This window comes from Xenopus tropicalis, chromosome 7, assembly GCF_000004195.4.
Source record: "Xenopus tropicalis strain Nigerian chromosome 7, UCB_Xtro_10.0, whole genome shotgun sequence".
NCBI lineage: Eukaryota > Metazoa > Chordata > Amphibia > Anura > Pipidae > Xenopus > Xenopus tropicalis.
Genome location: NC_030683.2, coordinates 81,844,140 through 81,858,435, shown reverse-complemented (window position 1 = coordinate 81,858,435; position 14,296 = coordinate 81,844,140). Strand labels below are relative to the sequence as shown.

Genomic DNA, 14,296 nt, shown 5'->3' with positions numbered 1-14,296 from the left:
CAGCATTTTATTCAAATCTTAAAATGCATAGATTTGCCTATCCTGTGCTGTATTCAAATTTGTGATAGGGTGTCTCTCAGAGCCCCCACTCTAATGCATAATCTTGCCTATCCTGTGCTATATTGACTTCATCTGTGATAGGGTGTCTCTCGGAGCCCCCCACTCTAATGCATAGTCTTGCCTATCCTGTGCTATATTGACTACATCTGTGATAGGGTGTCTCTCGGAGCCCCCACTCTAATGCATAATCTTGCCTATCCTGTGCTATATTGACTACATCTGTGATAGGGTGTCTCTCGGAGCCCCCACTCTAATGCATAATCTTGCCTATCCTGTGCTATATTGACTTCACCTGTGATAGGGTGTCTCTCGGAGCCCCCACTCTAATGCATAATCTTGCCTATCCTGTGCTATATTGACTTCATCTGTGATAGGGTGTCTCTCGGAGCCCCCCACTCTAATGCATAGTCTTGCCTATCCTGTGCTATATTGACTACATCTGTGATAGGGTGTCTCTCGGAGCCCCCACTCTAATGCATAATCTTGCCTATCCTGTGCTATATTGACTACATCTGTGATAGGGTGTCTCTCGGAGCCCCCACTCTAATGCATAATCTTGCCTATCCTGTGCTATATTGACTTCACCTGTGATAGGGTGTCTCTCGGAGCCCCCACTCGAATGCATAATCTTGCCTATCCTGTGCTATATTGACTTCACCTGTGATAGGGTGTCTCTCGGAGCCCCCACTCGAATGCATAATATTGCCTATCCTGTGGTGTTTGGTATGTTAAACAAAGAGTAATTGCTAGTGTGCTCCAGGAGAGCTCCCATAAGAGATTCTGATGTGTTAAAGGGCCATTAAACCTTCATATTTATTTTCCTTCCACTTACAAATTGGACATTTAATAGGTGAATGTATAATTACGTTCCCTTTTGCTTACCACTAGTTTCTATAAAGGTTCTAATGACTACCAGTTAACCATGCTTAATCTGGATAAGAAGGTTTTAGTTCATCATTAGAGTGTGTCTCATTGCAGGGCTACAAAAAAACCAAACTGCACTATTTCATTTTCAGAAAAATGCCTGCATTGACATTGGTCATTTATACCATTGAAATGCAGTTTTGTCCTCTAGAATAACAATGCACATAATAATGAACATTTTTGCTGATTTTGGAAAAAGCAAAGCATAATGTATTTTTCAGTTTGAATGTCCTTTTACTCTCTGATTCTACAGGAGACATAAGGCCCTGAAGCTCCGGTGGGGCAAACAGATAGACAGAGGCTAGTGGCCCCCTGACCGATGAATCATTCCCATTTGTGTGGGGGTGGCTGTGTTAAAGGGCCCACAATTTTATCTACCAGACGACTCCTGTAATTTTACACTTTGAAAGCTGCTTTGTGCTGTTCAGCGAATGGCACAAGGGTTTTTTTTCCTGTTTTTTTCACCCACAGGGGTGGTAATTACCCTTGACTATACCACCGTGCTATATGCAGGTACAAGCATGCACATACAGCTCAGTGCAGAACATTGCATAGCATGCAGAGAAACCGAGTGGTAAGACATTAAAACTTGCAATATTCTAGTATGCATATGTAGAAAACAATGGTTGTACATTTTGCAAGTCACCTTATTTTAACTCATTTTCATTGTTCTGGTAAGCATTGGAACCCACACCATTGCTATCAAAAACATCCCAGCCCCTGTCGGGGCTCCAGCAAACATTCACACTCAGTTCATGTATTCTTTACAGTTCCAGACCTGAGCCGCACAGCCCACCTTCAGATTTTCGTTCTAAAAGCTAAAACTGCCCAAAACCTAACTTGAACTGTAGCTTGTGCATGGACCCAAAGCTATTTTAGTTGATCTATCTGATCATCTGCATGTGTATAAAGTCATTGGCCAGAAGGACTGTACAGCTTTCCTGGAAATTCTGATATAGAAGTTACCTGGGAGTTTTAAGACTTTATAAAGGCATAAAGCCACAGGCTGAGTGCTTTTAAACATGTGCTTTTAAACATGCTGTGGAACTCAGAGCTAATGTCTACCATTTGTATATTCCAAAACAGGGTTAGCAGTATTTCAAAAAACCAATGATATCACAGTTTAGAAGGCTTTATTTTACAGGTTAATCATGGCTTTTGTGCATTATAAAAAGAATATCCATAGCTTTCCTGTAACTTGCAGGAGCTCGGCCAGTTGTCAGTCTCAATAGGGGACCTATATTTCTGTCAGCTGTGCACACTGTAACTTTCTCTAGCTCTTGATCTTTCCCTTGTTACACAGTCCTAGCCCTATCCTAATTATTTTTCTGTCTCCAGAACACACAGTTAGTACTCATCCAGCTCCAGGCACACAGCCACAGACCGTACCATCAACCCTAACATCATTGCACTTGCCTCAAGTTATATCAAGAGTGTAAACAGCATGTATTTATCACGCGCTCTTCTCAGGTTCCATAGATAAAATGCATATTTCTTTTCTTAATTTTTTTTATCCCGAAGAAGAAAATAGCTATTTTTCATACAAAAATGTATTTTATCATCAAGTTTTTTCTGTTTCTTTTGCTCCATTTGTCCTTATTTCTTCTTTTTTTTTTTTTTTTTTTTTTTTAAACATTTTTTAAAATATAGAAATACAGCCAAGACACTGCGAAAGGGAGTGGGTCTCTGCAGTCTGTGAAGGGATGGGGAGTGCTGTGGTATGGGGGAGGGCATGGTTGGTGTCAGACCAGTGTATAAGATTTGGAGTAAGCTCCAGCTCCTTGCTTCTGTGCCCGGCTACCTCCAGAACTGCTCATTTCCAGTAGAGAGTCTCTGGAGCCACCCATCTTGCTGTGCTGAGTAGGCAGGCGGTTTTCTACAGGTCCAACAGATGGGGTGGGATCAGCTGGAGCTGATGGTGCTGTGGCTGCTGGTGCTGAAGGAGCAGAGGCTGAGGCTCCAGCCAAAAGCAGAGTCCGCTGAGGTAAACTGACACCAGAAGGGGTAGGGTGTGACAGTCCAGGTGGGGGCTTGGCCCCTGGTTCTAGGGTAAGGTGCCGAGAATGGTAACTCCGATTCAGGTTGCGCATGGAGGCCTCACGTGGTGGTACCACAGGACAAGAATCATGAGGGTCTGGCTTGCGAAAGTGGGGCTCAGATTTCATGTAGAGTGGCAAATTGCAATATTCACCTGTGTGATCATAAAATACAGTGTAAGACAATATATCATGGTTCCTATAAATACATAATAATCAATAAGAAATCATGATAAAGAGAAGTGTTAGTGTGGGAGCTTTGCTAATGCAAGATGGTAGAGCATTCTAGAGGCGGAGTGCAATCAGCGAAACAGGTTTTATGAGCTTTTGGTGACCTGTATGGTCAGTAGACTGTCCTGAGCTGAGTGGAAGGGAGTGTAATGAGAGCTGATATATAGAGAGGAGCAGAAGAATGAAGGAATCTGAAAGACAGGATAAGAATTGTGTATTTAATGTGCCACTTGACCAGGAGACAGGAGGCAGATTTTAGTAGTTAGGTGGTGGGGAGTGATTTAGATGCAGGTAAGATCATGTGGACAGCAGTGGTGAGGATTGAATTCAGTGGGTGGTGATGTGATTCAGGGAGACCAGTTAGTAATATGTTACAGTAGTCTCACCTGGAAAGTATGAGAGCCTGGACCAGTGTTTTAGTAGTGGGGGGTCAGAGGAAGGGGTTATTTTTCACAATGTTTGTTAAAAAAAAATCTGCATGTTCTGGTGATGGATGTGATGTTGGCTGAGAATGTGAGAGATGGGTCTAAGATGACACCCAGACACATGCCTTGTGGGACTGGATATAGGTAATATGTTTAGGTGCAAAAATATAAAATGTAAATAATAAAATGTGATCATCTTCTATCATGTATAACTATTAGTACAAAATTAGTAGCAACATACAAATTAAGGCATTTCTAACATGTTTTTGGATATGTTTTTCCAAGATGCAATTTCTACCCCATTTCTAGTGTGTCATTAACATTCAAACACATTTCATCAAAACTGGAAATATCCACCAAAATTTGGCTCCTGTAGTGGACAAAACCAAGACCGACTATTTATTTTTAATGAATATGTTTCTTTTTCTTCAAATGTATATATAGGATTAGAAACGGAGCCTCCACTAAGGGGCTCATTTACTAACCATCAATTTTTTAATTCAAACTCGATTCAGATTTTCGAATTTGAAAAAAAAAAAAAAAAAGGTAGAAATCGTGGAGTAAATCTTCCCCTAAGCATTGGATTGTCAGCATCAAGTGGTTATTGTTGGATAAGAACTTAGAGGTTGCTTCCTTTGTCACTGGGTACATACTTTTAGCTCGGTGAGGAATAGGAACAGCTACATTCTTGGTAGGATCACTGTCCTGTGGCTTGGGAGGTGATGCAGTAAAGCGACAAATGCCTGGTTCTGAAGGCGTGCTCATAGATGTCATGCTGTCTCCATTCTCATTGGTCCCTGTTGTCATTTGATCAGAAGAACTGTCCGAAATGAAACATTCTGTAATTTCAAACTTTGCATGTTGTAGCTGCTCTTCTAACTTGGCGTGTTCATATGCTCGAGCAAGCTCCTCATATGTTGAGGATGCACTCTCTGTAGAGACCATACTATTCCGGCCTTTGTCTGTGGAGGGAGACATAACATTAAATAATATTGTGTTGGAGCTGTTTGCTATTAAAAGCAGTTTACTTTTATAATATTTAGTTGCACAATATTTCTTAGATTATATATAACACTGTCAAGTCATTATTTATAACAATTGTAGCTCAGCTTAATTAATATAAAATGTGATGTGCTATAATATGGCAGCACATACCTGTATCCTGAGAAAGACTAGCACTGTAGCTGTCACTCTCTGTAACGGTGATGCCATGCTGTGACCCAACAGTCCTCCAATCAGAAGTCAGTGTTCGTGCAGGGGTGGAGCTCTGGCACTTTGTTAGAGTCCACTGACTGGAATACCTGTTTCTAGTGCTGTGAGCAGACTTCACACTCTTTCGAGAAACTGGATCTAGAATGAAAATATAAAATAAAATCTATAATGCTAGGGAAAGGTCTAGAGTGGTGACAGGATTTCTACCTGGCCAGAACTGCAGGGTAATAAGGAAATTCAATAAAGGACAATTTAGCTTATTTTTTATGTAAACTTATGAAGTAGAGAAACAGAAGAAATAGCTAATGTGCAGAACCATAGCTTCTACAAATAGAATGACTGGGAGAAAAGAAATAATCTGGCTCTAGGAGACTGGTACACAGTACGAGACAGTATATTATGATGATGATGACCATAAACAAAGAACAAAAAATAATGCAGCTTAGAAAATATATATATTTGGTTGCTGCAAAACTTACTTGTTCCAGGACGTATGTCAGACATGTCAATTAGAGGCCCTGTGTTCTGGATCAGTGCAGGGTGATGTAGGGAAACCCCTGTGCAAAAACTCTGAGGATTTACCGTCTGGCTAAACTCAGCATCTGTCACTGGCAAGGTAGCTTTATCATCCCCTGCTGGGCATAAGAAATAACAACAATAATTAGACCCATAAAATAATAATACATTGGGTGCTGCTAACCAGGCAGTGCATCATAACATCCTGTGAACAACTGTGTTACACCCAAACACAAACAAATTAATGACAGGTTTAGCTTTCATGGTGCACCAACTTGTCTTGTCACTAAGATATATTGGGCAAATTCAATTAGAGGCAAAAGACTTATTTCATGGTTAATCACAACAAAACACAATTGAAGTCACTGGGAAAACATGGAACTGAATTAGGAGATAAGATTTATTCACTGATTTATCCTGCTGGAGATTTTCTTGTATCTATTTGTGCCATGTCTTTCTATTTGCATTAGGTCAGTGTATTGTCTGTGACCACCACAGTGCAGAACATATTACTTACCAAGCTGTTTGACGCCCTCCTTATCCTCAATTAGAAGCTGTACTCTGGGAATGTCAATATGAAGCCGTGGACCAGCAGGGGGTCCCTTTACTGGAGTGTCAAAACTACGATTGTTTTTGCTAGAAAGAAAGTTATGAAAAAAACCTCAGTGAGGCAAACATAGCCAGTATTCTGCAGCCTCATTAAACATGTACCCTACAGGCATTAAGTCCAAGACCCTTCAGTTAAAACTGATATTCAAGTGAAAAGTGTACCTCCCACTACCACAAAAGGAAGAAACAAGATTTTTTACCTTCATACTATAACTGAAATTGCAACCCTTAATTTTACATTTTTAATTTGGGTATAAAAATAAAGGGCTTATATACAGGCATTTCAGATGCATTTTTAGTGCTCCTTGACGGCAACTACATGTACACATGCTATGCGTATACCTCTATGTGCATACCCTTATGTGGCCTTATAAATAAATAAAGGGGTAGTTCATCTTTACACTAACTTTGAGTTTATTATAAAATGGCCTATTCTTAGCAACTTTGAAATTGTTCTTCATTTATAAAGTTTTTGAATTGTTTCCCCTCTTCTTCTGACACTTTCCAGCTTTCAAATAGGGGGTTACTGACCCGAGCAGCAGACACTATTGCTACTATTGTACCCTAGCAAACAGATAGCTGCTAACATTTCAATTTAGAGAGCTCCTGAACAAAATGATTCAAAACAACAAAACAACTCTCAACATCATATTTAAAGTTATTTTTAAGTTGAACAACTCCTTTAACATGCACAAAAATCTTTGTAGCAACGTTACGTTTTTAGCTCAGGTTTAGCACTCATGTCATAGTGACTGAAAGATATTGCAAAGAATTTCATGCTTGGAACCAAAATTTTGTACTATTCTCGTTTATATTCCTATTCCTCTTTAAGTGTTATACACACACACACAAAAGGAGCAAAAAGCTTCTGCCCACAATGCCTGGTTTCCCCTGTGAAACTGTATCTGCTGCTGTCAGGAACCAGAAAAAGTGAGTAGCTCAGAAATCAATTCATATGTAAACAACCATAAGAATAAATAATAAAGACTGTGAGATAGACTGAACATTCAATACAATTTCTAGTACTGACAATCTTCAGTATGCCGTTATTTTACTAACCTGATAAGCATCTCAGCCAGACTTTTAGCATCTATAAAAAAAGAGAGAATACCGATTAATCAGGGTTAACCCATATTGGTTCTTATATATTTTAAGGGGCTAGAACACCATGTTTCTGTTCCCTACCTCTTTTAGTACTTAAGATGAATACACAGCATCAGGAACTTCATGAAGTACAAAATGTATATTCCTATTGATCTAGTGAATAGATGGAACTTGGTGACACCAGAAAAGCGCTAATATCTTTGTAACTGGACACACTGTGCATTGTATACAAACTAGGGATGCACTGAATCCTGGATTTGGTTCAGGATGCAGGCCGAATCCAGCCTTTTTTTTGATGGATTCGGTTTCGGCTGAATCCGCGGTCCCAGCCAAAACCGAATCTGAATCCTAATTAACATACATTAGCATATGCTAATTAGCATCCGGAAGGGTTAAATGGTAGGGGGAAAATTTCGCTGTGGCAATTTTTTACCCTTCCCAATGGCATGTGCTAATTAGGATTCGGATTCGTCTCAGGATTCGGCAGAATCTGTCGGGGTGGGTTCAGCCGAACCCATAAAAGTGGATTCGGCCCATCCCTAATACAAACTCACAATAACAACAAGACAGTTCTGCCTGTGTGAGCCTGTATTCTTGATGAAATGTATGCTGAATAAGGGTTTTTGTGTGTGTGTATGCTGTTTGCAGATTTAAATGTAACTGATTATTCACCACCAGGTGAAAGCTGCTATTTGCTTTAGGAAAATGTGATGGTGCTAGCAAGCGGAGGGGATATATGCAGTACAAATGATGCCATTTGGGTGGGGGAGACATACCCAACTGATATACATTGTATGTAAATGTAAATTTTTTTGTCCCATTCTATCAAAACCCTCGCTTTTCTTTGCTTTTTACTATTGTCTCTTCTCTCCATTTCACTCTCCACTTTCCATTTTTCTATAGATTTTTTTTATTTCCATTAACGTCTTATCTTTATTTCTTATTATGTTGGGTTACAAAACCCAACATACTCTTCTTTGACTTCAGCATATTCCACTTTTCTTCCACTTTTTCTTCTTATTCTTAGCCACCCCCCCTACTCCTTCTACAGCTTCAGGGATACAACAACCAAACTCCCCACAATTCTTCGCCCTATACCTGAGCAGGTTGCTTGTGCTTTTCTAAGCGATCCCGTCTTTTTGTGGTGCCGCTCCGAATACTCCAATTTTCCCATTAACTTTGACAGGAAAGATTTTCAAACTTTTTTATCTTTTTTTCTTTCTTATCACTTTCTTATCTTTCCTTCTTTCTTTTTTATCTCTTCCTTATCTTTCCCTCTTTCTTTTTTTTATCTTTCTTTCTTATCTTTCCTTCTTTCTTTCTAATCTCTTTCTTTTCTTTCCTTCATTCTTTCTTATTTTTCCTATTTCTTTCTTATCTTTCCTTCTTTTTTTCTAATCTCTTTCTTAGCTTTCCTTCTTTCTTTTTCATCTCTTTCTTTCTTATCACTTTCTTAACGTTCCTTTTTTCTTTATCTCTTTCTTATCTTTCCTTCTATCTTTCTTATTTCTTTCTTATATTTCTTATCTCTTTCATTCTTATCTTTCTTTCATCCTCTTTCTTTCCTTCTTTCCTTCTCTCTTATGTTTTATTCTTTCTTTCCTATTTTATCTTTCTTTTTTTCTTTCTTTCTCTTATCTTTCTTTTTTTCCTTTCTTATCTTTTTTTCTTTCTCCCATTCTCCATTTCTCCAATTCATTCCTTTCACTGTTACCAGTTATTTAGCCTGGCTCATTCCCTTTAGTTCTGGCCTTGGTTGTAGCTTGCTGAAAAGTTATCAGTAGTGTGTGGATAAGGAAGGGATGGGTAGATATAAGAGTTATTTTATGTTTGACTGCATGCTTGGAAAGTGTTGGTCTGTATGGAGGTGTAAATAATTTAAAGCGGGTTTGTGATTGGGTAAGTATGCTTTCAGAGGGAGGGAACATTTTTGCCTTTAAGCAGATTCTTTTATTATTTACATATAGACCCCTTTTACCTCGAAGCCTCTTTAGCCTCTTCTCTTTTCTCTTCTTGCGTATAATGAATAAAAGAGCAACCCCCAGGGTGGCCAGGATCACTGGGGAGGCAATGGAGAAGAGCTTCTTCACATCGTCTCCCTCACCTTGGGCAGACTTAATGGGTGGAATGGTACCTTTCAGGAGAATAAACAAACAATGCACTGGGTTAAAATGTGTTACAGATTTGTTAAACATTTATAATATATATATATATGGCATGAAAGAAATACAAGCAAATAGTAGAAGAACTGATAGCATGAAATCCCAAATAAGCAACATTATTACACAGAAATCTTGTTACATGTGTACGAAAGGGGTGAAGTATACATTTTTCATTGGTTGATGAGTAACCCAATATAATGTGCACTTACGCCAAATAAGACACCTGCATTAGAGTTCACAAATACAGTAGAACCCAGAAGTTTTTCAGGGGACCATAAAAAACAAAATCCAGGAAAATGTAAAATCAGGGAAGTTTATTATGTGTTATATATTAGTGGGACCAAAAAACAATAGTGTAAAATGCAGGACAACTAAAAATCGGGGGTTGTAAAATTGAGGTTTCACTGTATCTGAGGTATGAATTGCTTTACTTACTTCCATCATAGTCCAGAGTGGCAAACCTTGAGGTTTCATTCCCACAGCCTGCACTATTACAAGCCCGCATCTTCAGCTCATACCAGGTGGCTTCACGAAGTTCAGTCAAGAAAACATCACTTGTTACATTGGCACGAAGGCTCTGCCATGGCCAAGTGTTCTGTGGGCGGTATTCTAGGATCACAGAGGTGATTGGACAACCACCACTATTCCAGCCATGGAGATTTAGGCGTGCATGAGTAGAGTTAACATGGGTGAAGAGGGGCTGATCTTTATTAAATGATGGCTCTATAAAGAACAAGAGAGAAAAAATATATAATTATAGTAGGAGTATGAAGGTCATATTTTGATCAAGTGCAGATCTAATATATTACTTGGGCCCTATTATGCATGAGGACAAACATTTTTAAGGAGATGGTCAACATGGTCAACAACAGAGGCACTGCAACCACCCCAACCTTAATTTGCACAAGACCACAATCTGCCACAAAAGAGAGAAATACCCTACCAAAATGCTCATTTGGGCTGTTACATGTGGGATTTGGAAAGTTTTATCTGCAAGTACTACTAAAATGCAGTAGTATGTATATTATGGTCTTTCTGTTACTGTTAAAAAGAATACAGATAACCATATTTTTCAGTGGTTTTAACCTTCCCCCAAATTTTCATTATTTGTTGGAAGCAATGCTTTCGCCTCCCCTTTCTTATGTAGGAAAATTTTCATTGTTTAAAAAAATAAATAAATAAAATTGAATTTATTGTTTGAAGGTATATTAATTGGCTTCAAATCATCAGCCAAATGAATACCACAATATATTGTCCTGATTTTATTATTTGGCTGCTTTTTTCTATGTATGCTTAAATACATAGAAATGTAAAAATAACAGGTATAGGACCTGTTATCCAGAATGCTCGGGACATCCAAATGACGGAAAGACCCCTTATCCGGAATACCCTTGGTATTCCGGATAAGGGGTCTTTCCGTCATTTGGATCTTCAGACCTTAAGTCTACTAAAATATCAATAAAACATTAATTAAACCCAATAGGACTGTTCTGCCCCAATAAGGATTAATTATATCTTAGTTGGGATTAAATACAAAGCACTGTTTTATTTTTACAGAGAAGAAGGAAAACAATTTAAAAAATCTGAATTATTTGATTAAAATGGGGTCTATGGGAGACAGGCTTTCCGTAATTTGAAGCTTTCTGGATATCGGGTTTCCGGATAAGGGATCCCATACCTGTAGTATATAAAATAGAGTAGACTAAATGCCTAAACACTCCTGTGCATTATAAGATAATTCTCTACGTAATTCTCAGAAAAATAGTCCCTGTATACCAATATATGTTTGTGAATTAACAACATTTAAAAATCAGGAAAGCAGTAAATCTGAATTGAAGACATTCGAACCTCTGCCATGAGTCTTGGCCTCAATTATTTCACTTATTCTTCCGGCCCCAACACTGTTCTTTGCAGCCAATTTGACTTTGTACCATGTTCCACAGCGCAAATTCTCCAAGCGGAAGGACCGCTCAGATGAGCTGATAAATACATCTCTCCATTCCTCACTGTTATCTACAGAGTACTGAAGGACAAAACCTGTGGGTGATAAAGAAAGTGAGATAAATAGGCTGAAAAAGAAGAGAAGGGGAACAGTGTTTAAAGATCAATAAAGCAGACAGGCAAGTGAATGGAAAAAGCACCTCGGATTGAACTTCCTCCATTATCGCCAGGAATCCAGGCCAGAGTGATAGAGGATGCTGAAGTTTTAGAGACTGTGAGGCGAGGCTGATCAGGTGGAACTGTAAAGGACAACATTTCCAAAGAAATTACTATGGATGTATTAAAAAATAAAAAACTTAAAAATACTGCCCCTTTACCTAACCCAAGAGAGTCCGGAAAGTTGACTGACACTAAAAATGTTCTATTCAAAATATTAATGTACATTAAAAGTTATCTATAAGAAAAGAATAGCCGTGGGCGACAAAAGAATAGCCGTGCGACAAAATAATAGCCGCGGGTGCCAATTTTTTTGGGCGCACAACATTTTCGCCGTTTCGCGAATTTTTCACCGTTTCGCGGATCTTTTGAAAGATTCGCAAATTTTTTGGTGAAGTGAAACGGAACAGATTCGCTCATCACTAGTCAGTATCTCTTTAAAATGAACACACAGAGACTGAATTGCCCTCCTGATGAGCCTGTGACCCACCTTGGACTAGTAGGTTAACAATTATGGTGTCAAATCCCCATGTATTGGTGGCAGTACAAGTGTAGTAACCAGAATCTTCAGCTTTAACAGAACGCAAGGTAAGTGTCCCATTGGAGTGAATCAGTCGATGCCCATCTAGAGCTACTGGTATTGCAGAGTCTTCACTGTGGGGGGAAAGAAAGTGTAGTGATGCTATTTACACACGCCAAGCTCATTAAGTAACATTGTTTACATTACACCATATTAATCTAGTCTTCTGTAAAGTTAGATAAAGAATATTTGTTGTTTTAACAGTCTCAGTCAGATTCACATGTGTCTGGATGTCATACAGTTTATATTACATATGTGATCCTTTGGCAAAATTCCTTTTATATACGTCAAAACATTTGATTTGCAAGGAAAACACTTATCCCATTTCATTTACTACTGATATAACAGATATAGCTAGCTTGCTCTAGGGCAGTCATAAGAGAATATACACCAATTGGTTAAGTGTTTATTAAGAGCAGTGCTGCTTTGGGTTCAGTCTTGAGGTCAAATATAAAGTTGCATGACAATACTTATTTTATACTGGCAGCATCTAGGCTCAGTTTCAGACAATTCTTCTGTCAATGTGCAAGAAGTCTAATGTCTTACTCCAATAAACACACCCAGTCAAAGTGATTTTCATATTTACCTGTCTTTGGTCCATTTAATAGCAGGTGCTGGCTCCCCCACTGAGCTGCAAGGCAAGCGGACATCCTTCATCCAGGGGGTGCTTACTGTGCCACCAAATGAAATAATCTTGGCTGGAGCTGTGACAAGGTAAAGGAATGAAAATAAAATAAGAGGCATTCAGTCACAAATGGAAATGGAAGTTTTCAGTATATAATTTAACCTTAATCTGTTGAGAGGTGCAATAATTACCAAAGAAGTTCCAGTTTAATTAATAATTAATTATTTAGGTAGAAGGGGTTCACACCTTTTCCAGCTGGCTCAATCATGACCTTTTCGCTAAAATTCCCACGTCCAGCTGATGTCACTGCTGCAACCCACAGCATGTACTGCTGTCCCCGGAGGAGGTGCATGATACGGTAATGCAGGAACTCAGGGCTTGTCTCATATTCACTAGGTGCCTTTGGGATAAAGAGAAGAGGGTATATGAGCTAAACAATTTGCCAGTGACTAAAAGAAAAAATCTGTTTCTCTGTACTAGAATGGATTTAGTATAAATAGGAAATACAAATGGCATAATGCAGAGCTGATTTACTGCCATAGATCTGAAGCAATAGAAAACATAGGACATTTTCTATACAGACTGCATTTTACTTGATAACAGTGTTTATGTTTTAGAGCCAGCTTTATGTTAAAGCACAATAACAGTCAGTTACAATGAGATGGTTTTATATAAATAATATAGGCTTTGCTGCATGTACCCCAACACAACCAAAGGATGCTGAAAAAGTGCTTCAAACAGTGGCTGTGCTGGTTTTACTATACCAGCTGCAATTACATTAGAACACTTATCTAAATTTGTATAAATGATTAAAAGGCAAGCCAGCGTAAAAAGAGGCAGGACCAGCTTTCCACTTTATTTCTCCATAGAAAAACAACAACTGTTTCTGCAGTGTGAAAATAATTAATGTGCCAAAGCTTTCAGATAGAACGATCAGCAGTGCATTGGTATGAGTTATACTTCTAAGGAGCAACAAATTGCATTTTCGAAAATTGTACTGATAAGCGCAGAAAGGTCCATTTCCTTTTTAACAGTAGAACAACTGTTTTTATTAATGAAGGTATTGCAGGAGTCCAAGAGCATACAGCACCTTTATTATTAAATTATACATTCTAAATCCATATGGCCTTAGCCCATCATATAAGTAATCAAGTAAAAAAACATTTTTCCCCATGTGTCCCATGCTTCAACCTTCCTGCTATCTATTTCTCCATCCTTTAGTTAGTACTTACAGGCTGTCCTGATCCTGGGCTGGAGCAGAAAATAGTGTATTTTCGGATTATGCCATTAGGTTTAGTTGGGGGCAACCAGGACACTACTACACTACTGGATGAGGAAGACACAGCTTTAATACCAGCCGGAGGTCCAGGAACTAGAGAAAGTAAAAGATTTGCCATTATAAATACAGAGATACAGAAAGCCTTGACAATGTTAATGGAAAGTCAATGTATTTTAGCTTATACAGAAATAGCCATATCTATAGACTGACTTATCTTCTATTTTCCTAAAAATATGAGGGCACAGGTTTTTTACACTAACAAATTATTCCTACCCTGAGCAATACGCCTAGAAATTTGTGTAAGGCTGCATTTGCAGCCCAATGATTTAACCCTGTCATTGCCCGCTGTACTTTTTTTGTGGATATCCTAATGAAC

The 14,296-nt window shown here is 38.6% G+C and overlaps 1 protein-coding gene across 2 annotated transcripts in view; it reads right to left on the bottom strand.

The window, feature by feature from the left end:
• Window positions 1–2,100: 2,100 nt before the first annotated feature.
• Window positions 2,101–14,296, bottom strand: part of dscaml1 (Down syndrome cell adhesion molecule like 1) — a 141,546-nt gene continuing 129,350 nt past the window's right edge. Inside the window, exons 20-33 of one of the 2 annotated variants that reach the window (XM_002932905.5) lie at window positions 13,874–14,013; window positions 12,888–13,041; window positions 12,603–12,720; window positions 11,927–12,090; window positions 11,421–11,519; window positions 11,128–11,316; window positions 9,715–10,002; window positions 9,096–9,251; window positions 7,073–7,103; window positions 5,922–6,040; window positions 5,368–5,520; window positions 4,832–5,026; window positions 4,330–4,638; window positions 2,101–3,175 (exon numbers count right to left, since the gene is read on the bottom strand). In XM_002932905.5, coding sequence (XP_002932951.2) covers window positions 2,727–3,175; window positions 4,330–4,638; window positions 4,832–5,026; window positions 5,368–5,520; window positions 5,922–6,040; window positions 7,073–7,103; window positions 9,096–9,251; window positions 9,715–10,002; window positions 11,128–11,316; window positions 11,421–11,519; window positions 11,927–12,090; window positions 12,603–12,720; window positions 12,888–13,041; window positions 13,874–14,013 — 2,564 coding nt within the window. In that variant the 3' untranslated portion in view covers window positions 2,101–2,726. Of the gene's footprint in view, window positions 3,176–4,329; window positions 4,639–4,831; window positions 5,027–5,367; window positions 5,524–5,921; window positions 6,041–7,072; window positions 7,104–9,095; window positions 9,252–9,714; window positions 10,003–11,127; window positions 11,317–11,420; window positions 11,520–11,926; window positions 12,091–12,602; window positions 12,721–12,887; window positions 13,042–13,873; window positions 14,014–14,296 lie in introns of both variants that reach the window. The other variant, XM_004916065.4, reaches the window with a different exon arrangement.